The 23,376-nt window shown below is 49.7% G+C and overlaps 1 protein-coding gene across 1 annotated transcript in view; it reads right to left on the reverse strand.

Moving 5' to 3' along the window:
- The window catches only part of LOC124525802 (protein Shroom2-like), a 90,086-nt gene that overhangs the window by 52,535 nt on the left and 14,175 nt on the right, over positions 1–23,376 (reverse strand). Inside the window, exons 3-4 of the mRNA XM_047098383.1 lie at positions 9,223–9,354; positions 1,687–4,144 (exon numbers count right to left, since the gene is read on the reverse strand). Of these exons, the coding sequence (XP_046954339.1) occupies positions 1,687–4,144; positions 9,223–9,354 (2,590 nt within the window). The remainder of the gene's footprint in view (positions 1–1,686; positions 4,145–9,222; positions 9,355–23,376) is intronic.

Raw genomic sequence — 23,376 nt, forward strand, 5'->3', positions numbered from 1 at the left:
CCTCATTGTGGGTTTGCCCCGCAAGCCTGTGCCGCGGAGGCGAGGACGCGGCCTGCCGCCTTGTAATGACACTCAGCCACAGGGCTCACAAGCTCCGCTCTCCAAACTGTTGTTTTTTAGTGTTTATTTATTTTTGAGAGAGAGAGAGAGAGAGAGAGAGAGAGAGAGCGAGCTGGGGAGGGGCTGAGAGAGAGGGAGACAGGATCCGAAGCAGGCTCTGCACGGACAGCACACAGCCTGACACAGGGCTTGAACCCATGGACCGTGAGATGGTGACCTGAGCCGAAATCAAGAGACAGACGCTTGGGGCACCTGGGTGGCTCAGTCGGTTAAGTGTCTGACATTGCCCCAAGTCATGGTCTCACCATCCTTGAGTTCGAGCCCCGTGTCAGACTGTGCTGACAGCTCGGAGCCTGGAGCCGGCTTCAGATTCTGTGTCTCTCTCTCTCTCCCCTCCCCTACTTGCACTCTGTCTCTCAAAAATGAATAAACATGAAAAAAAAATGCGCTCAGGGGCGCCTGGGTGGCGCAGTCGGTTAAGCGTCCGACTTCAGCCAGGTCACGATCTCGCGGTCCGTGAGTTCGAGCCCCGCGGCAGGCTCTGGGCTGATGGCTCGGAGCCTGGAGCCTGTTTCCCATTCTGTGTCTCCCACTCTCTCTGCCCTTCCCCCGTTCATGCTCTGTCTCTCTCTGTCCCAAAAATAAATAAACTTTGAAAAAAAAAATTAAAAAAAAAAAATGCGCTCAACCGACTAAGGCAACTAGGCACCCCCTGAATATTGTGTATTGAACCTACTACTGGTTCTTTTTAAAAAAATTTTTTTTAATGTTTATTTATATTTTGAGAGAGAGAGAGAGAAAGAGATGACACTGGAATTTTTCTCTAAGTTTTCTAGAAAGCTTAAAGTCAACTTTCAGCATTAGGACTCTTACCTTATAGAAGTGCCTGGGTGGCTCAGTCAGTTAAAGCGTCTGACTCTTGGTTTCGGCTCGGGTCACGATCTCACAGTTTGTGAGTCTGTGCCCCACACTGGGCTCTGTGCTGACAGCATGGAGTCTGCTTGGGATTCTCCCCCCACCCCTCCCCTGCTCACTCAGTCGCTCTCTCTCTCAAAATAAACTTAAAAAATTTTTTAATAAAAAAAATAAAAAGAATTCTCACCTTATAAAAAGTGCAACAGTTTAATGCATTGCATGTTTAATTACATTTGTTCTGGAGGAATCTAACCATATTTGAAAAAAAATACTACAAGGAACAAATATTAAAAATTTTAAAGGCCTCAGCATTTGAAGAGTGGCTATCGTGTATCATACACTGTCTTCACCCCTTTTCATTTCAGAGGAGAACTGACCATTTTCTAGGGTTCCCCCCAAATTCTTTACGTGGTGTTAAGGTTGGGGCAAGCTAATTATGAGGAAAGACAGCCGAAGCAAGTGACGATGGGGAGGCCGGGGACTCAAGACAGGCACACGGATACGGAGTTAAATTGTCATGGATGTACCTGTTTAGTCCCCAGGTACCTTTCACACAAGTTGACACGAGAAGAGCCGGTGCACACAAACGATGCCCAAACGGCGGGACACAATCGACACTGACATTGGGCCATCGTATTTTCAGGGCATCCTATATGTGCCTTAAGACAGCAGCCCGGGGCAGCTCTTCCTTGGTTGGGGCACAAACCTTACCTGTTTGTAGGGGTCTGTGGATGGTGAGGAACGGGACCTTCCATGAACGTACTGTGGCCTCTCGTGTTGATCCAGACCTGCGTCCAAGATGTCATCCGCTGAGTGATACCGCCCAGAACTCCTGGCTTCTAGAGCGTTTCTCTGTTCCCTCCAAGAGGCTTGATACTCAGCAAAGGTTCCAAGTCTCTGAGGCGGTTCTGGTTTTCCCATGTTCGCCGTTTTTCCATGACTGCCGGGGTTCTCTCCAAGGGAGGTCGTGTGGGCCCTGTTCTGGAACCAAGGCTCTGCACCCTCGTACCCGTGGCCCGCTGTCCGCGGCCTCTCCAGCTTCTCCTTCGGGAATCCACAGAGCGCTTGCCTCTGCCCAGGTCTCTGGTGAATGGGTCTGCTGCTTTCCTCAAAAAACTTGCACCTGTCGGCGAATGTGCCCACGGTGTCCTCGGACGCACCCGGGTGCCGGTGGGGGCGATCGGGCCCTGCGAGCCCCACCTCGTTCATTTTCTCGGGTTCGGAGTACGATTTCAGCTTCTGTTGCACCGTGAACCGTTTCCGGCCCCCAATGCGGGGAACGTGCGGCAGGCCCCCTCCAGACGGGGACGGCTTGGGCAGGCCCCCCTCCCAGAAGTGGGGGGCGGCATCCAGGTGTGTGCTGTGCTCCTCAGTCCGCGGCTCTGCTGACCCCGCGGGACGATCGGCCAGGCTGGGCTCCAAGTCACGGCGCTTAAAGGACGTGGCCCTCAGGACCCGGGCTTGGGCCTCCTTCAGGTGGTCTTTATAGGTGCCCCGGAAGGAACCTTCTGGGGAGGCGCCGGGGACGCCTCCCGGCTCCGCCTGCCAGCCGCCGGCCTCCCGAGCCGCCTCGTCGGCCCCAGCCAGCGCCACCGTGCTTCTGCTCTTCTGCAGGTTGGCTCGGCGCATCTGGACCTCGTTCCTCAGGGTGGTGGCGAAGCGGTCGCTTCTCCGGGTGGCTCTGCCCACCTGGCCATCGAACGGGGGCGGCCTTTCGGCACCAGCTCCTGGGCCATCGTCGGGCGGGCGCGCCCCCTCCCGGGCCAGCGAGTGCAGCATAGGCGTCTTCCGAGGGGAGATCTTGCCGCTTTCTCCCGTGGCCCACAGGAAGCCGTCGGCGGCTTCCTTCCCCGCGGCTCCTGTCCCGTGGGCGGCTGTCTGTGGCTCCTCGCTTCCCACGGGGTGGCCCTTGGCTGCCTGGTCGCTCTCACGGGTGTCCGGGGCCTCCTCCTCATGCTGGATGTGACCCCAGGGCCCGTGGCCCATCGGGTGCTCAGTGGGGAGTTCGTGGGCTTCTGCGGCCCTGTCAGACTGCCAATATTCCTCGTGGGGCTGTCCCGCCTGGGCGCTTGCCTGCGGGCACTGTCTGCTGGTCACACAGTAGTAGCGGCTCTGCCCACCGCTGTCGCCCTTCTGCTCAGTGGCACCGGGCCACCTGAGCCGAGTGGGGCCGTCGTCCTGGACACGGTGGGCAGAAGGCTCCTGGCGGCCGCCAGGGACGGCTACACAGTGCTGCTCCCTCAGCGACGAGGCGGCCCTGGGGCCGTCGTGACAGAACGGACTCTCGTCACTGTACTGGCGCGGGTGCTGGCAGCCACAGGAGGCCTGCGGGAAACGCACGTCCGTGCTGGACAGAGAGGCCTGAAGCCGGCCGGGGGCCCCCGGGAGGCTGCCCGGCCTGTGGTCAGGGGTCGGCACCCCACCGTCCAGGGGGACGTGGGGCACAGGGCCCGAGCTCCCGACTCTCTTCCCATTGCCGGGCCGTGCCGGCCTCCACTGCTGACTGGCAGGCTCTGGTCTCCAGTCACTGCGGGGCTGGGCCCGGGGCGGGCCTGGAAAGTGCTGCACACTGGCGGTGTCTGAGAGCGGAGGGCCCTGGGCCTTCTCGTGGCTCTTGGTGGCAGCGAAGCTGTCACTGCGGAGAGGGGGAGGCGGTGGAGGAGGGGAGGAAGGTGCTTTTCTCTTATCGGGGACATACCAGACCGGTCCCAAATTTGATTTCCCAGGGGTGGCCAGCTTGGTCTCAGGACTGTCCTCTGGCCTGGGGCTTCTGCTGCCGTCACGGGGGACCCGGGGTGGGAAGTACCCGAGCCTGTCCTCCAGGCCCTGGGGGTCACTGGCAGCCTGGCCCTGCCGGCCGCCCGGCCTGGAGGCCTCCCCCAGGCCCACGTTGTAGAGGATGTTCTCCGCAGAGGACGCATCAGCCTTGGGCAAGGTGTGGTCGGGCGTGCTGGAGCTGGTGGAGAATGAGCCGTAAGCTGAGTCCCGCTTGCTCGGGCCGCCCAGGTGGTCGATGCTGCCATTGGACCTGGCGGCGGAGAGGCGTCCGGAGGGGTAGGGCTGGGAAGGGTGGTCCAGGCTGTCGACGCTCCCCAGGGAACTAAAGTGGTCAGAGGTACGCTGCAGATTCGTGTGCTCCCACGTGCCAGACAGGTCATGGGAGGAAGAACTAGGAGGAAAGAACCAGAGAGAAGAGTTTGCTTTTGAAGCGAGCAATAGTAAACGGGACAAATGAGGAGAGCAGGACCAAGAACACAGCTGGCCCCACACAGAAACGTCCAGATGCCGGGGCGCCTGGGTGGCTCAGTGGGTTAAGCGTTCAACTTCGGCTCGGGTCATGATCTCACGGCTCGTGAGTTTGAGCTGCGCGTCGGGCTCTGTGCTGACAGCTCAGAGCCTGGATGGAGCCTGCTTCGGATTCTATGTCTCCCTCTCTCTCTGTCCCTCCTCTGCTCGCATTCTGTCTGTCTGTCTCTCTCTCTCTCAAAAATAAATTAACATTAAAGACATTTTTTAAAAAAGATTATTCTGTGACCCGTGAAAATGACAGGAAATTCACATCGCAGCACTCACAGATATGCTGTGATTGGAACACAATTATGGCCATTTGTTTACACACTGTTTGTGAATGCTTCTGAGCTACAATGGCAGAGCTGGGTACCTGCAATTGACAGAGACCCATGAAGCCTAAAATATTTCCTACCTGCCCCCTCAAAGAACAAGACTGTGAACCCCGGGGTTTAGCGTATAAAAGGATTCTTGTTATGGATTACTAAAACCGAAGAAGCAATCAAATGACAGTAATTTTCCTTTTTCTTTTTAAGAATTTTTTAGGTTTATTTATTTATTTTGAGAGAGAGAGAGAGACAGAGCAGGGGAGGGGCAGAGAGAGAGGGAGAGAGGGAGAATCCCAAACAGGCTCTGAGCTGTCAGCGCAGAGCCCGATGTGGGGCTCGAACTCACGAACAGTGAGACCAGGACAAGTTGGATGCTTAACCGAGTGAGCCGCCCCAGTGCTCCAAATAACGATAATTTTCAAATTAAAAGGGGAAATCCAGAGATAACGTTACTTTTCCACACCCAAATATTAAAGTACCAAGAGCTCCTCTTAATTCTCAGTTAATGGAATATTTGATAAAGGACCCAAGCCACAGGCTTTCTTAGCAAAACAAACACTGTCGTGCTCAGGGGACTCATTAACTTGACAGAGTTCACTGGAGCTGTACCTGAATGCCAAAAATACTGGTTCTGAAGCAGGATGGGGCCTAAGACAGGGAAATACAAAATCAGGTTTGTTGCTACAAGCTGGGAGATATGTTTGTTAAGGAATCAGTTATTCTATGAGGTAGTGACAGTGTATATAGGAGGCTAATGGCTCTCGATGGTAAAACTACTTATCCAAGCATGTTAAAAATGCTTCCGTGGGGAGCCTGGGTGACTCAGTCAGTTGAGCATCCCACTCTTGATTTTGGCTCAGATTATGATCTTACAGTTTCTGGTTTCAAGCCCCGGGTGGGGCTCTGAGCTGGCAGTGTGGAGCCTGCTTGGGATTCTCTGTCTCCCTAGCTCTCTACCCATTGCCCTACTCTCTCTCTCTCTCTCTCTCTCTCTCTCTCTCTCTCTCTCTCAAAATAAACACTTAAAAAAAGAAAAACTGGTTTCATTAAAGTTCAACAAAGCTGGAACATTCAGGCTTCAAGGTAAGAAACCAAAAAACAAGAAAAACTACCACAACCCTGGCGACTTTAGGTTTGGGGAGAACCAGGATGAAAGGGAAAACTGTGTGATTAGGGCAAGGACACAGGAGACCGAACTGGCTAAATCACTCTTAAAACAAACACAAGGGTTGGGATGAGCACTGGGTGTTGTATGGAAACCAATTTGACAATAAACTTCATATATTGAAAAAAAATAAATAAAAAAAAATAAAATTGCAACCCACTCTCCAAAAAAAACAAAAACAAAAACAAAAACAAAACACAAGGGGCCTGGGTGGCTCAGTGGGTTAAGCGTCCGACTCTTTTTTTAAAATTTTTTTTTTCAACGTTTATTTATTTTTGGGACAGAGAGAGACACAGCATGAACGGGGGAGGGGCAGAGAGAGAGGGAGACACAGAATCGGAAACAGGCTCCAAGCTCCGAGCCATCAGCCCAGAGCCTGACGCGGGGCTCGAACTCACGGACCGCGAGATCGTGACCTGGCTGAAGTCGGACGCTTAACCGACTGCGCCACCCAGGCGCCCCAGCGTCCGACTCTTGATGTTGGCTCAGGTCATGGTCTCAGGGTTTGTGAGTTGGAGCCACAAGTCGGGCTCTGGGCTGACAGCACAGAGCCTCCCTGGGATTCTGTCTCTCCCTCTCTCTCTGCCCCTCCCCTGTTCTTGTGTGCTCACTCGCTCTCTCTCTCTCTCCTCTCTCTCTCTCTCTCTCTCTCAAAATAAACAAACATTTAGAAAAGCACATCACTGACCATTTATAAAACAAACAAATGAACAAGAGAACCAACGAAAACACACAACAAGGGCTCCATCTACAAGCTCTGAGGATACGGCAGCTACCGGGGACAGTGACATTGTCCTGAAGGCAGGGGACCGTTGGCTTGTATACCCTTTCCTAAAAGGACAGAGCAGTGCCCTTCTCAGACAGAACAGGAGGCGGTTCTCCTGCACCCTCCCCTCAGTGCCCTGGAGGTGATTTCTCTGTAACATTTGAGGTCCGGGGAGCTATAAATAGTGCCCAGCACCATTCCCACACGCATGTGGGCAGCAAACGTGATTCTTTCATCAACAAACCACCAAATGGGCTTAATGGAAATTGTATTACTTTACGTCACTTTGATAATGAAAATAAAAGGCCCACTTTTCACTTAACTTTTACTACTCAGTTGAGAATCTGTGGTTTTTCAAAAATACCCTGGACTCCAAATACCATCATCTCCTGTCACTTTCAACAGGTCAATGCATTGAGATGTATTGCCTTCACAGGAGTACTTCAGAAGTTTGTAGCAGACCGGTGTTTACTAACGATCAAAAACTGATTTTGAGATGGTTACGTTAGCTCTACACACACAGGCACAAATGCCCTTCCATAACAGATACGCACGCACACTCACATACACAAACACATACATTCAAGCACACACGCGCATGCATGCACTTACATACATGTGCACACGCCACACTTACAGATACACCTGCACATATACATACATATACACGCTCATACATGGGCTTGCACACACCCAAAGCCACCCTACTTAAAAAATATTAAGTTTACTTATTTATTTTGGGGTGGGGGGAGAGAGGGTGAGAGGGAGACAGAGACAATCCAAGCAGGCTCTGCACTGTCAGTGAGAAGCCCGAAGCTGGGCTTGAAGCATGAGATCGTGACCTGAGCCGAAGTCGGACGCTTAACCCACTGAGGCAGCCAGGCGCCTCCCCCCGCTCTAAAAAATTTTTTTAAGTTTATTTATTTATTTTGAGAGAGGGAGACAGAGCCATCATCCTTTTAATATGAGACTTGTGAGGACGCTGGCCACTCACCCAAGGTGGCCAGGAGAGGCCTCCTCCAGACAACACCCCTGCGGTGTGGCCACACACCTGCCTGACACATTAGCCCTTCTGACCCTGCAATGTGGACTCCAGGTAGCCCAGAGCTCCCCCTCCATCCACTGACCTACAACTCCCAGCATCTGGGTCTCCCGCTCAGTGGGAAAGCACCCCTGGGCCCCCAACGCTGGATGGCACCCTGGCATGTGGGTTGTGAAGCCCTGATTTCCTCTATAAGGAGAGCCCTGGGGGCTGGGGAGAGGGTGTTGATGCTTAAGAGAACGGCCTGGGAGCCTCGCTGCAATACACTTGCCGAACCCTTAGGCAGATCCTGTCTTCTTTTTCTTAAGTTTTTTTAACGTTTATTTATTTTTGAGAGACAGAGAAAGACAGAGTGTGAGGGGGGAGGGGCAGCAAGAGAGGGAGACACAGAATCCCAAGCAGGTTCCAGGCTCTGAGCTGTCATCACAGAGTCTGATGAGGGGCTCGAACTCACGGACCGTGAGATTATGACCTGAGCCCAAGTCAGAGGCTCAACCAACTGAGCCACCCAGGGGCCCCGCTTCTGCCTTCTAATGTGTACGTAAAACTCTCAGAAGAAAGGTGCCCACTGTAGGCACATGGGTGGATGGACAGCCCTCCCACTCAGCTCAGGACCACTGACCTGGCTGGCCCAAAGGGATTCAGCCCAAAAAGGTAAGTCTCCAAGCTCCTGATTTATTAAACAACATAAATGAGAAAGCACACTTGTTCATCCTTGCTCTTGGTGTTTTAGTTTTTGTTTTCTTTTTTTTTTAATGTTTATTATTATTTTTTGTTTGAGAGAGAGAGAGAGACACACACATAGACACACACACACACACACACACACACACACACACACAGACACAAAGTGTGGGCAGGGGCGGGGGAAGAGAGAGAGGGAGACACAGAATCCAAAGCAGGTTCCAGGCTCTGAGCTGTCAGCATAGAGCCTGACATGGGGTTTGTGAACCACGAGATCATGACCTGAGCCGAAGTCAGAGGCTTAACCAACTGGACCACCCAGGTGCCCCTAGTTTTTGTTTTCAAGGCTTGGACACCTACCTACCCAGTGAAGAATTTAGACATTTCTACTGGTAATGGTGTGTCAGCAGCTTTTCCTCATCAGAAAAAAAGCCTCTGACTGTTGATTTCGGCTCAGGTCATGATTGTACCATTTGTGAGTTAGAGACCTGCATGGGGCTCTGCGCTGACAGTGCAGAACCTGCTTGGGATTCTCTCTCTCTTCCTCTCTCTCTGCTCCTCCACCACTGGCACTGTGTCTCTCTCTCTCTCTCTCTCTCAAAATAAATAAATTAAAAAAAAGAGGGGTGCCTGGGTGGCTCAGCTGGTTAAGCATAGGACTTTGACTCAGGTCATGATCTCTCTGTTCATGAGTTCAAGCCCCAAATCGGGCTCTATGCTGACTGCTCAGAGTCTGGAGCCTCCTTCAGATTCTGTGTCTCCCTCCCTCTCTCTGCCCCTCCTCTGCTTGCTCTTTGTCTCTCTGTCTCAAAGATAGATAAATGTTAAAAAAAAAAAAAAGGAAAAGGAAAGGAAAGAAAAGAAAAGAAAATCACGCTGAAGTCAAGAAAGGTGCTGTGGTGGCAGGGCTGGGAAGTTATGGATGTTGGTGGAATGTCGAATACCATCCATCCCAGTGGGAAACAGTGCCTACCTGGGGTGGTGACGGCCATGCCAGGAAGCACAGGAGCTGGCAGAGGGGAACGGAGATGCTGATGTGTCAGGGTGGCTATCAGAGAACTTGGTGGCATGCCAGGAGTGAGGCCTCCAGCTCAGCTCATTCTTCCTGAAAAAAACAAAAAAACAAAAAACAAAAAAACCCGCAGACAACTCAGGAATTGCAAATAAAGGACAACCCTGTGCCAAGACAGGAGCGAGACACGGAAATATGTTACAGCTACTCCCGTGTGACTGATAGCATTGCTTCTGGGGCTTTCCACGGTATCTGGATATGAAAAATTGTTAACTTTTATTAATGCAGAACCCATCCTAAGGCAGAGTGAGAGTCATGAGTTCCAAAATGTGAACTAAGCCTTATTCTTCAATTTTTGCTCTAAACAGGTAAATAAATCTTGTCCTTGCCTCAGCCATCAGTAGGACCCCGGAAGGACTCTTCTGTCTTTCCTGTTTCAGCATAGCTATGCACACAGCCGTCAGCCTCCTTGAGGAGGGGAGATGCACTAGAGAGAATTGCAGGGGGTCCCAGCTGAGCCGGGTCACACACAGTTTACACCACTTCCTTTGTTTTAAAGTTTATTTATTTATTTTGAGAGAGAGACAGAGAGCAGGGGAGGGGCAGAGAGAGAGAGAGAGAGAGAGAGAGAGAGAATCCTGAGCAGGTTCTGCACTGTGAGCACAAAGCCCATTGCGGGGCTCGAACTCCTGCACCGTGAGATCACGACCTGAGCCAAAATCAAGAGTCAGATGCTTAACCGACTGACCCCCAGGCATCCCTGGATGACTTCTATTTACTCACTTCACTAAGTAAACGCAGACATCTTGACATTAGCTGAGACTAGCAGGGGCGCATGCATTCCTCTGAGCCTCTCAGAGTGTCTGTGAAGTCAGCTAAGGGTCCCCATCGTGTGAATTCATGATGCCCTAGAACGACGGCTCTAGTCCGTTCAGCCAGGACTTGTGAACACAGTATGCGGCGTCTTCCTGGGCTCCTGCGTCCCTGTCCGCACCCTCCCATCGGTGGCTTATTCTTTTCTTGGCTACACCGCCTGGGAACGATAAGGGAGGTTCAGTCGCAAATCCCTACAGCTGCCATGTAAATGTTCACAGAGCATCCAAGAGAACGGTGGTGTGTGAGGAGAGCCACGCATCTGCTTCTCCCAGTGTCCATTGTCTCCACGTCTCCAATTTGGGACAGAACTCGCTCACTGTGGCCAGTCTGCAGCTCAAGAGGCTCAAACTGAGCCTCTCTAGGTGCTTGACAGAAAGCAGACATTCTTGCAGGCAGGCAAAGACATTAAGGGATATTAATGTTAAAAGCATATTAAAGAAACCCGGGGTGCTTGGGTGGCTCAGTCAGTTGAGCGTCTGATTCTTGACTTCAGCTCAGGTCATGATCCCAGCGTCATGAGATTGAGCCCCACGATGGGCTCTGGGCTGGGTGTGGAGCCTGCTTGGGACTCTCTCTCCTCCTCTGCCCTTGCCCTGCTCGTGTGTTCTAACACACACACTCTCTCTCAAAACAGTAGTAAAGAGTATTAAAGAAATCTGAAAAGTATGTATAACTTAAACCTTCTGACAACTCACGGGGTGCCTGAGTGGCCGAGTCACGTAAGTGTCTGACTCTTGATTTCGGCGCAGGTCATGACCTCACGGTTCCTGCGTTCCAGCCACGCTGACAGTGTGGAGCCTGCTTGGGATTCTCTCTCTCTCCCTCTCTCTGTCTGCGCCTCCCTCAAAAAAAATACATAAATGTTAAAATAAAAACGTTCTGACAACTCATACTTAAGGAGGAAAAGTAGATGGGTGGCAAAATGTGGAATGTGTTGACTTCAGGAGTTTCCCCATGAACAAGAGCAAAAAAACAGACAACTTCATCACACCACAGAAGTAAGGGGATTGCAATCCCAAAGTGTACCTCATTGAGTTTCTCCAAATCCTCGTGAGGAAGGTTCTGGCTACAAGAGTCTCGTGTTCAGATGGCATTTTCTGTGCTATCGCATCAAGGATGTGTTTCACCTTCCTTTATACTTAATTAATGAAGGAAATAAACTAGACTGAGAGTGGAGGCAAAGGAAACAAATAAAAAAAGGAAGCCTGAAAAAGAAAATGCCTTATAATCTGTGGCAACATCTTCCAACCCAGCACGTGGCAAGACTGGGGTATGTGCTGGCTTACTTGGGGGGAGGGGGGGCAGCAGGGCTCCAAAAGTACAAGCACTCCCTCCTTTCTAAAAAGACAATACAGGGGTGCCTGGGTGGCTCAGTCGGTAAAGCGGCCGACTTCGGTTCAGGTCATGATCTCACAGTCCGTGAGTTCGAGCCCCGCATCGGGCTCTGAGCTGACAGCTTGGAGCCTGGGAGCCTGCTTCGGATTCTGTGTCTCCCTCTCTCTCTGACCCTCCCCCATTCATGATCTGTCTCTCTCTGTCTCAAAAATAAACATTAAAAAAATAAAAATTAAAAGACAATACAGGTATGCCTGGGTGGCTCGGTCTGTTAAGCATCTAACCTCAGGTCAGGTCATGGTGTCGCAGTTCACGAGTTCCAGCCTCGCGTCGGGCTCTGTGCTGACAGCTTGGAGCCTGGGAGCCTGCTTCAGATTCTGTGTCTCCCTCTCTCCCTCTCTCTCTCTCTCTGTCCCTCCCCTGCTCATGTTCTGTCTCTCGCTCTCTCAAAAACAGCTCAACGTTAAAAAATAAAATAAAAAGATAACGCATATAGATGCATGTCTATTTCAAGAAGACATAGTTGACAACCACAGTAGAAATTAAGAGCTTTTTAGAAAAAAAAACAAATCACCCAGTGAAAGGTTGTACCTATAAGCTACACACAAGGATATCCTGGCTATTGGGGATAGTGACGTTTTCCTAAAACATAATGGGCTTTTCATCAGGTCCTTTGAATTTCCTAGTGCATAATGCATGTATTTGGGAAGGTTCCAGCTACCTTCTGTTTCTCAGCCCCTCTGACTACCTAAAACGGCTGGATTCATGCCGATAAGAGAGGACGACGTTCTGGACCCAAAAGTGTTCATTCAATCACCATGCTGTGAGGATGCTGGTCCGCCAGGCTGTGGGGAAAGAGCTCTCTGGCGCCACCTGGTGGTCTCACACAGCCACTGTCCCTCTGGCTGCGTTCCAGTCAGACCCAGATGAACAGAAACAAGAACAGATTTAAGGTCTTCATTTTCACAAGATCGTGGGCTTTCTTCTCGCACAAGATACACACTCAGGTGGCTTTAAGCCATTCAGCCGCCAGAAATGTGGGGGCCCTGAGGAGTGCACAGGCCACAGGATGTGCCAGAACAGGAGAGCACAAGTGCCCAGTTTGAGGGCCTGGCTGAAACCACTATGCCATACTTGGTTCTTAGTGGTATCCACCCTGGCCACCCGCAGAGCCATGGGCATTAGAAGTGAGTAAATGCGGGGTGCCGGGGTGGCTCAGGTGGTTAAGCATGCGACTCTTGTCTTCCGCTCAGGTCATGATCTCTCATGGCTCGTGAGTTCAAGCCCCACATTGGGCTCTGTGCTGACAGTGCAGAGCCTGCTTGGGATTTTCTCTCTCTCCCTCTCTCTCTGCCCCTCCCCTGCTCCCTCTGTCTCTCTCACACACAAAGTAAACAAATAAACTTAAAAAAATTTTTTTTAAATAATTAAATACAGAGGTGCCTGGGTGGCTCACTCGGTTAAGCGTCTGACTTCAGTTCAAGTCATGATCTCACCGTTTGTGAGTTCGAGCCCCGCATCGGGATCCATGCTGACAGCTCGGAGCCTGGAGCCTGCTTCAGATTCTGTGTCTCCCTCTCTCTCTGCCCCTCCCCTGCTCATGCTCTGTCTCTCTGTCTCAAAAATAACATTAATTTTTTTTAAAGTAATAATAAAATACAATGAAATCTCAACCAAAATTGTACCGACATTCTTCTCAAAGCTAGAACAAACAATCCTAAAATTTGTATGGAACCATAAAAGCCCCGAATAGCCAAAGTAATATTGAAAAAGAAAACCAAAGCAGGAAGCATCATAATCCCAGACTTTAGCCTCTATTACAAAGCTGTAATCATCAAAACGGTATGGTATTGGCACAAAAACAGACACATAGACCAATGGAATAGAATAGAGAACCCAGAATTGGACCCACAAATGTATGGCCAATTAATCTTTGACAAAGCAGGAAAGAGTATCCAATGGAAAAAAGACAGTCTCTTTAGCAAATGGTGCTGGGAGAACTGGACAACAACATGCAGAAGAATGAAACTAGACCATTTCTTACACCATACCCAAGTAAACTCAACATGGATGAAAGACCTAAATATGAGACAGGAAGCCATCAAAACCCTAGAGGAGGAAGCAGGCAACTACCTCTTTGACCTCAGCCCCAGCAATTTCTTGCTCAACACATCACCAAAGACAAGGAATTAAAAGCAAAAATGAACTATTGGGACCTCATCAAGATAAAAAGCTTCTGCACAGTGAAGGAAACAATCAACAAAACAAAAAGGCAACCGGCAGAATGAGAGAAGATATCTGCAAAGGACATATCGGATAAAGGGCTAGTACCCAAAATCTATACAGAACTTATCAAACTCAGAAGCTGAAAAACAAATAATCCACTGAAGAAATGGGTGGAAGACATGAACAGACACTTCTCCAAAGAAGACCTCCAGATGGCCAACTGACACATGAAAAGATGCTCAACGTCACTCACCATCAGGGAAATACAAATCAAAGCCACACTGATATACCACCTCACACTGGTCAGGGTGGCTAAAATGAACAAATCAGGAGATTATAGATGCTGGCGAGGATGTGGAGAAACGGGAACCCTCTTGCACTGTTGGTGGGAATGCAAACTGGTGCAGCCGCTCTGGAAAACAGTGTGGAGGCTCCCCAAAAAATTAAAAATAGAACTACTCTATGACCCATCAATAGCACTACGAGGAATTTATCCAAAGGATAGAGGAGTGCTGATTCATAGGGGCACATGTACCCCCATGTTTATAGCAGCGCTATCAACAATAGCCAAATTATGGAAAGAGCCTAAATGTCCATCAACTGATGAATGGATAAAGAAGATGTGGTTTATATATACAATGGAATACTACTTGGCAATGAGAAAATGCAATCCAGCCATTTGCAGCAATGTGGAAGGAACTGGAGGGTATTATGCTGAGTGAAATAAATGAGTCAGAAAATGACAGATACTGTATGTTTTTGCTCATAAGTGGATCTTGAGAAACTTAACAGAAGAGCATGGGGGAAGAGAAGGAAAAAAATCGTTACAGAGAGGGAGGGAGGCAAACCATAAGAGCCTCTTAAATGAAGAGAACAAACTGAGGGTTGATGGAGGGGGGGGAGAGGGGAAAATGGGTGATGGGCATTGAGGAGGGCGCTTGTTGGGATGAGCACTGGGTGTTGTATGTAAGCGATGAACCATGGGAATCTACCCCAAAAACCAAGAGCACGCTTTACACACCGTATGTTACACAATTTGACAGTAAATTATATTACAAAGATTAAAAAAAAAAAAGCATTCCCTCTGGAAAAAAATAATAAATAAAAACAAAGAAGGGAGTAAATGCAAAATGGCATACAGCAAACCAGTCCCGAATCACTCCTTCCTGTGGGATGTCTGCTACGGTCGAGACAGCCCGAAGACAAATATCGAACAGGAATGAATAGGGACGCTACCGAAAGAATGCTCCCTCCTTGGCCGCAGTCAGATGTAAGCCAACTGGAGAGACCGGTAAGGAAGCCCATTCTGGGAGGGAGAAACACAGAGGGTGACTTCTGGCCTCGCAAACAGCCATGAGGGGCGAATGGGAGCGCTAGAACCACAAAGGCCTGTGCAGCCCAACCCAGAGATGCCAAAGGTCCTGCTTCTGAGCAGGTGCTGTGGGCAGGGATGTGACAGATGGACCGGCAACGCCCCACGTTGAGCCTGGGGCTGCTCAATCCCAGAATCACTGGATAGGCAGTGGGGCTTCGTCCGTGCTCACACCAGGCCAGGGTCAGCCCAGTGTGTATAGGAAAGGAACCCTGTTTGTTCAAACGGCTGTTGATGTTTGGAATCCTTAAAACACATGCTTATTGTAGAAAATATGGAATATGTAAAAATTAAAAGGCCAGAAAGACACCCAAGGAAAAGAAGCCATGATCTAAAGACAGCCCTCTGCACGACCTCCTCTCTGTCTCTAGACAATTTGGAGAAGCCTGCAGACTCCGTGTCTCCATTTCACTCTGCGACCCGCCTGGTTTTGGGAGTATTCTCTCATGCCACTGTCACTCTTCCCAAATGGCACCTCTAATCAGTGCTTACTATTCCTTTCATATAAATACAGAAAAGCCATAGTACTGGCTACGAACATTTTCTGCTCCTACAGATGAAATTATTCATCCTAATGAGGGTTGTTCCCCCGAAGCCTTTCCCACAAATTACATACCAAGATTAATAAAAATTTACTTCAATTGTTAGAAATAATTTTATAAGCGAGGTAGTCTTTGGGGGATTTTTGGAAGGACAGGGTTTACACCACAAATATGAAAAATGCTAGCATATCATTTAAAATTAAGAATGAATCCAGGGGCGCCTGCGTGGCTCAGTCGGTTAAGCGTCTGGCTTCGGCCCAGGTCATGATCTCATGGTTTGTAAGTTCGAGCCCTGCATCGGCCTCCATGATGACAGCTCAGAGCCTGGAGCCTGCTTTAGATTCTGTGTCCCCCTCTCTCTCTGCCCCCCTCCCCTGCTCGTGTGCACTCTCTCTCTTAAAAAAGGAATTATTAAAATTAATGCTTCAGTGAAATGTTTGTCATTCTCATAAAGAACAGAATCCCTTCCTTGCCTAAAAAAAAATTTTGTGAGTGCTGGGTTATTTTCATAGCCTTTTAGAATGAAGCCAACAGGCACCACCTCACAAAACAAACAGTCTGTGCTTGGTCACCACAAGCTGCGTCAGCCTGACTGTACTGGGCCTGCTGGCTGGGAGGCCGGGGAGGCCAGAGGGGGAGGCCAGGTGCCTTGGCTTTGGGTGTTCATTGTGCTGGGGGTTATGATGGGATCTGGGGCTTTTAGGCAACGCTGGGGTTGGGGAAAGCTCCTTGGCGGGTGGAAATCAATAGTGATCCGTTGGGGGCATCTTAGAGAAAAGAATCAGGGGGCCCGAGGGGGGAAGAGGCCTGGATTTCAGAGAAGGGGTGGTCTGGGCAGGACTGCAAAGGTGCCTCGGTGACCCGTGGGTGAGGGGAACACCCCTGTGTGAAGACTTTAGAATTCAAGGAAAGGAGGGGGTACAGGCCAGCAGGGGAGGTGGAAGGTGGTGGGGGGGGGGAGCGTGCACTGGAGAGGGTGACTGCAAGCACCCTTTTTAGTCCTTCAAAAGGAAACACATAAAAACCAGCACTCTACAAACACAAAATGAACCTTGTTGTGACCCAGCCAAGCCTGTGGATGACTACGTCCTGACCAGCCTCTCCCTCGCTCGTCTGTCCACCTCCTGCCAGATCAACCTCCTAGCCACGCTGCTCTAGACAGCTCTTGCTCTCACTCCGGAACCTTCAACTGCTCGCAGTTGCCACAGGAGCCCAAGCTCCCACATTCTCAGGCATCTAGCCAAGCTGTGGTCTGGAGGGTGCCCCTGGGCCAGCAGCGTGGGCATCAGCTGGAGACACATGTGGGCAGGCTGGTGGCCTTGCACTAGCCCTCCCGGCAGCTCAGAGGCAAGCTCAGGCCCAGCACCGTTCTGCCCCCAGCCACCTAGTCACCCGTCCCCCTGCAGTCCGTTTGCCTGCACCCCCTCTGCCCTTCCCTGGTATTGCCGATGTAGGACCAGATTTGCGGCTCAAACCTGGCTCAGCCTTCCAAGGGCAGGTCAGTGGCCCAGCCTCAGGTAAGACTCTGCAGCAGTCTGCTTCCCGGCCTCCTCACATCTGTTGGCTCACCACCTGTCACAGCTTTCCCAATTCAGGCCTGTGAGAGCACCCTCAGCAGGCAGCTCCTGGACGGCAGGACCTAATGGTATGCTTGCACGGAGCGCTTCTAACACGTTACACGAATGTATGAAGACACAGGGCCGAGCACTCGAGAAACAGCAAAGGGCTCCCTTCCCCTGCGGTGGTCAGACAACATACTGCTGTGGACGGTGATGTCATGCTGGACTGAATCCATATAGTCCTATGGGATGCGAGCCACAGAGTTCCTGCCTTTATACATGAGAAGAATTAAGATAAAAATTCCCAAACGGCCTAAAGAGCTGAGACTGATACAGGACATCAAAGCTGCATTTGGAACAAACGCCAGGCTGAGAGGCAGCATTCCCACAGGATGAAAGAGGCAGGGCGCCTCTCCATGGGCCCGGGGCACCCCTGGTCCTTCCCCTTCCCCCAGTAAGGGCGGGTGCATGGTTCTTTCAGCCTTTGGCGCTCTTCCCGGGTGCTTCCACAGAGAAGCCTGTGCACAAATGTCACATAACGGGGGCGTCTGGGTGGATCGGTCGGTAAAGCGCCTGACTCGTGATTTCGGGCACCGTGCTGACAGCACAGAGCTTGCTTGGGATTCTGTGTCTCCCCCTCTCACTGTCTCAAATAAACGTTAAAAAGATACATACATTTTTTTAATGTCACATAATGAACGCAGGCAGAACTGGAGCAGACCAAAACGATTTGGTTTTTCTACTAACTTTTAAAATCTTCAGGTCAATAAATCTATTCATGTAAGAAAAAAGGGGAAAAAAGACTATCTCACCCACCTGTGTTCAAAGTACAGCTCCTTGAGGGACTAATGCCCGAGCAAGTTCAACTGAGTGTTTCAGAACGGTGTCAGCCCAACCTACTGGCTACATTTCAAGAGAATGGATTTTCTGGCAAAGAAACTCAGGATATACAAATGTGCAACCATTAGTAAAACTAATTATAAATAGCTCTAAGCATTAGCAACAGTGCTGATGAGTCATATATGAAAGAAGTAAAAAAAAACCTTTCTCTGCATGTCTTAACATATCAGAAACCATCGATGTTTGCACGATAAACTTTATAAACATCACTTACACACTTTGCAATGAAAAACAAAATCTTAACTTTCCACTTTCTATTTGACTTAGAATATGAAATAACCTCACTTAATTGGAAATTCACCCGATTAAATTGCTCAAGCCATTCAATGAGCCTAAATTGGAATAGAAGCAACTTTTCCCAAAATAAAACAACTCTGATCTGCATGGTTTTCTTTTTTCTCCTGATTCCATTTAATAACCAAGAATGGAAAACAGCCCCAAGACAGGGTGTCTGTCCAGCGTAAGTCTCTGGGTTTCCTCTGTCCAATAAGAAAATGAGCATTTGCAAACGGCTGTAACCCCCAACATGCTCGAAATAGAAACTTTTCCCCTGAGACCCGAACAAATGATGGCATACCCTTCGAAAGCACAGGTTTTTGCCGACACCCCCACCAAGGCACACACCCTCCGACAAAACACATATATGGTTTCTGGCCCAGGAAGAGCTCCTGGGAGGGAAGCGGGGAGGAACGAAGCCTGCCGACGCCCTAGCCCTGCCTGTAATCCTGCCGCATCGCCACGCATAGCTGCTTCCAAGAACATCGGTGCCAACCAATGTCAGGGCTGCGTGCAGACCCACCTGCTGCAGGACAGCTCCAAGGAGCCAGGAGCAGAAGGGCTCCCAGCACAGCACAGGGGCAGTGTGGAGTTCACGCAGCTTAGTGGCATTCAGAAAACAAAGCAGGCTGCAAGAAATGTGCTCCTAGCGAGCACAGCTGTGGTCACTAGATTTGAAAGCCCCTTTCTTGAAATCTCTAACTCGGCCTGAAGTCTTCTGGCTAACCCTTTCAGCCTCCAGCGAAGAACCTCTACCCTTGGGTGTTAATCTGCTCCTGAACGCAAGTGTAGGGGCTGTAATTAGAGACACAAAAGGATTTAGGGCCGCCGGCAAAGAGGCAGAAAATCACATGAACCAACCCTATCGATAATCCAGACCCGGCAAAACTACCTGCAACACCAGATGATGGTTTGAGAGTACCATAAACGATGAGGTGGGCAGGCATGCTTCGTTGTAACCAAAACTATCTGTTTCCATACAAAGTTGAAAGAAAAAAAAAGCCCGAGCAGTTGCAAGCTTTCCAAAGTAATGGATAGCGTGGTATTTAAAAGAAATTTTCCCGAGGATATTTGAAATTATATGTACATTTTAGAAGCTGAGGCTATGGTAATTTTGCCTCCAAAGAGAGAGAGGAGGACTGTGTCCCAGCACTCTTCATGCCATTTCAGTGCACATTCGGTAGGATCAGAGCACAGCAGCCTTAACCCCAGGTCTGAGCAAGACGCCCCCTTTCCCAACACGCTGTGCGCATCAGGCAGACCCTGAGCACATCTCCCACAACCGAGGCTGATCTACTCGGCTAGTAGGACCAGGAAAATGCCACAAGTGACCCAGTTTCTGGTGTTCACCTGTTCCGAGCCCGTCTTAGGCCATGGTGTACCCTCTGTGCCTGCCCAGGACAACAGCCGTGGCTGTCTGTGAAAACAGGGGCACAGGAGCCACTCCAGACCCGCCCGGCAGCCCTCCCAGGGAGGTGGCCTGGGCACACAGGACAAAGGCGCAGATGACGACTGTCAGCGACACGGAAGAAAAGGTTACCGCATCCGCCCCGAACTTTCCCGTGAGTAGCACTTCCTTCCTCCGCCAAGCAAAGTCGGAACAACAGAGTAGCCCGGAGGGAAGATCTAGGCAGGAGCTTTCGGCTCAGCCTCTCTTCATGGCCTAACAGTTCACCTGACTCCCGGGCAGACACCCCCGCCCCCTCCCTGACCACCTGGGCATCGTGCAGGAGAACAGATGTGCACTTGGTGGGGATCACGGTTACAGGTCTCTGTTTCCAGCTGACCCCACATGGGGAGAAAGGAAGCGCTCTCTCTCTTGTGTCTGGGAAAGAAACTTCACAGGGAGAGATAAAGAGCCGCTCGCACCTCCTGACTCACCTTCCCTTCCCGGCCCCTAAGCGATGACAAGATAGCACTGCCCACGGCCCAGGAAACCAGACGCCACGGCTTTGTCCAAGCGGCCCCCCTCGATCCCATCCTGCCTGCTCGCTCCCCTGATCACCACACACAACGAAACAAAACAAGCCTACGGGTAAGATCTCAGATATACTAGCAGGAAGGAGTTAGCATGTGAACCGCTCTTTCCACTCATGAAACTCTGGGTACGTAGTTTGCACGGAGGTACATTTCCCCAGAACCTCCGAGAACCACCATACCTGCACTGGCCACTCTCAGTCTTTGTCATAAATGTCAGCCCTTCTCTGGGCCTCTGAGGACGGGCTGGGAGTACAATCAAGTTAAATAAGAGCTGAGCAAGCTAATTCATCATTTGGCCATACTCTCGGGCAGGGCAACATAGGATATTTATGTGTTTGTGGTTCAGTCTATGAAAAATTTACAGAGTGCTTTTTTTTTTGAGAGAGAGACAGAGACAGAGAGAGAGAAAGAGAAAGGGGGCACAAGTGAGTGAGGGGCAGAGAGAAACAGAAGCAGGGCTCACCTGAAGCAGGGCTCACCCGAAGCAGGGCTTGAGCTCACTCGATGTGGGGCTCGAACGCACAAACTGTGAGATCATGACCTAGCCTGAAGTCAGATGCTTAACTGACTGAACCACCCAGGCAACCCCAGAGTGCTTTTTTATAAACTGGTCGGGTTTTGTCTGTTTGTTTGTATTTTTAAGAGTACATGATCTACTTTGCAGCTGTCCATAAAGTTCTAGAAAATGCTAACTGATCTGTGAGACAGAAGTCCGGTAAGTGGTTGCCTGGGGATGGAGAAAGAGGAGAATGGCAGGCTTTAAACACAGATTTAATTTTGGGCAGAGAAGAATACACGTTACCAATTCCAGAGAAATTGTTTTAAAAGTACCCACTGGTGCCTCTGTAATAAGGACAACGTAAAACTCAGTTTGAAGTTTTAGTGGTCCTTCCTCTGAGCATCTTCAGGATTTTGTAGCAGTGAGTTGCCATGTGCTGGGTGACAGCAACAGACCCTAATACTAACTAATTAACCAGGTTACAGAATTTCATTCATGTTTCTGAACAAAGCACCATTTCAGACTTTTTAATTTTTTTTTTTTTTGAGAGAGAGAGAGAGAGAGAGAGAGCAAGCAGGGGAGAGGGGCAAAGAGACTAACAGAATCTCAACACAGAGCCAGATGTGGCTCCACCCCATGACCCTGGGATCATGACCTGAGTTGAAGTCAAGAGTTGGATTCTTAACTGAGCCACCCAGGCACCCCTTAGACTTTTTTCTGTTAGTCAAAAAATAATATCGACATATCGTATTAAAAATTAATACAAAGTTATTTTAAAAATTGTTGTAATACCTAAGTGTTATTAAAAATATTTCAAATTGGGGCGCCTGGGTGGCGCAGTCGGTTAGGCATCCGACTTCAGCCAGGTCACGATCTCGCTGTCCGGGAGTTCGAGCCCCGCATCAGGCTCTAGGCTGATGGCTCAGAGCCTGGAGCCTGTTTCTGATTCTGTGTCTCCCTCTCTCTCTGCTCCTCCCCCATTCATGCTCTGTCTCTCTCTGTCCCAAAAATAAATAAACGCTGAAAAAAAAATTAAAAAAAAATATTTCAAATTGCACAATGGTATATGTCAAATATATATTTTAAAAAATGATCAAAATAAAGTATGTTTTCATAAAAACAGAAGTGAACAATCATGATCTTGTTCTACGTATTGCTTAAAACATTAATTCCCATCTAAACCAGAAAATTATCCTGTGCACCCCTTATTTAAAGAAAACTGGACATACAGAATGCAAAAGTGGAGTTCTACACAGTGGCTCCCATCAATCCTTTGGGGCAAAAGTCTCTTCCTTCTCCCCAAGGGTCTTTTAGATAACTCGTCACCTCCGTCAGCTAGCAGGTGCCCTGCATCTCCTCCCTGTCCCTCCACTGACCAGTTCTCTGTGGCATAGATGCTTTGCTTGGAACAGAATTCGGATCATTCTGATATTCTTAAAGATGTTCCTCTACTTTAAAAAAAAAAAGCTTCTAAATATAAGGGAAGACGCCCAACTTCACTCATAATGAAAAGTGCCCATTTAAATTGTTTTCAATTTTTAAAAATGTTTATTTTATTTTTGAGATAGAGTGTGCATAAGAGAGAGAAGGGGAGGGGCTGAGAGAGGGAGAGAGAATCCCAAGCAGGGTCCACGCTAACAGCGCAGATGCGAGGCTCAACCTCACAAACTGTGAGATCATGACCTGAGCCGAAATCAAGAGTCAGATGTTTAACTGACTGAGCCACCAGGTGCCCTGAAAAATGCTCATTTAACCAATGAAGCCATTTTTCACCCGTCACATTCGAAAAGAGTACAGAACTAAACTGAAAATAACCTCTGCTAGAGTGGACGTGAGCCTGAAAAGCGGCCCGAGAAATTTGGAGGTGGCTGTCACAGTTCGTGCTCCCCAAACTTCTGATTCAAGAACCCCAGGTTGGAAATGGACTGCAACGACCTGTACGTACAGGTACAGAGACTCGGGTACAGAGACACCACATGCTGCAGTTACAGGCTTTCACCAGAAGCACCAGAAATATCCGTCTACAGAGGTTCTGTAGAACAGCGGAGGATCCAGACTGTGGAGCAGCGTGGGGTCGTTAAGAGAAATCGCGACTCAGACCTCAGCGCAGTCAACCCGGAACAATCTCCGCGGATACAGACGTTAAGTGCACAAGAACGTGTGTGATACAAAGAAGCCCAAGATCAGCAGTGAGTGCCAATGCTGCTCTCCGGAGACACACAACAGAGGTGCAAGGCCCCTGGTCCACCCAATGCCCTTCTGAGCCCGGGGAGTCGACTGCGCCCTGGTGTTACTTTAAGAACTGAATAAATGAAGATTACATGTTAGCCTTAGAGTATATCGTAGCCAGCACTCCAACACCCGCCTTCTTAGGGTCCTTCTTCTTGTCCCGATCACACAGCAATAAACAGACCTTCTCTGGGGCACTGCCTAGAACAGAACAGGGTGCACAGCTGACGGTTTCCTGGGGACCAACCCTCCTGCTGACTCCTACGAGCACAGGCACACTGAACCCCCAAAGCTTTTCCTCTTTAAAAATGCAACGAGCTG

Source organism: Lynx rufus, unplaced genomic scaffold (assembly GCF_022079265.1).
Source record: "Lynx rufus isolate CCGP_SWC_20201006 ecotype Redwood Valley unplaced genomic scaffold, mLynRuf1.p SCAF_48, whole genome shotgun sequence".
In the NCBI taxonomy this organism is placed as follows: domain Eukaryota; kingdom Metazoa; phylum Chordata; class Mammalia; order Carnivora; family Felidae; genus Lynx; species Lynx rufus.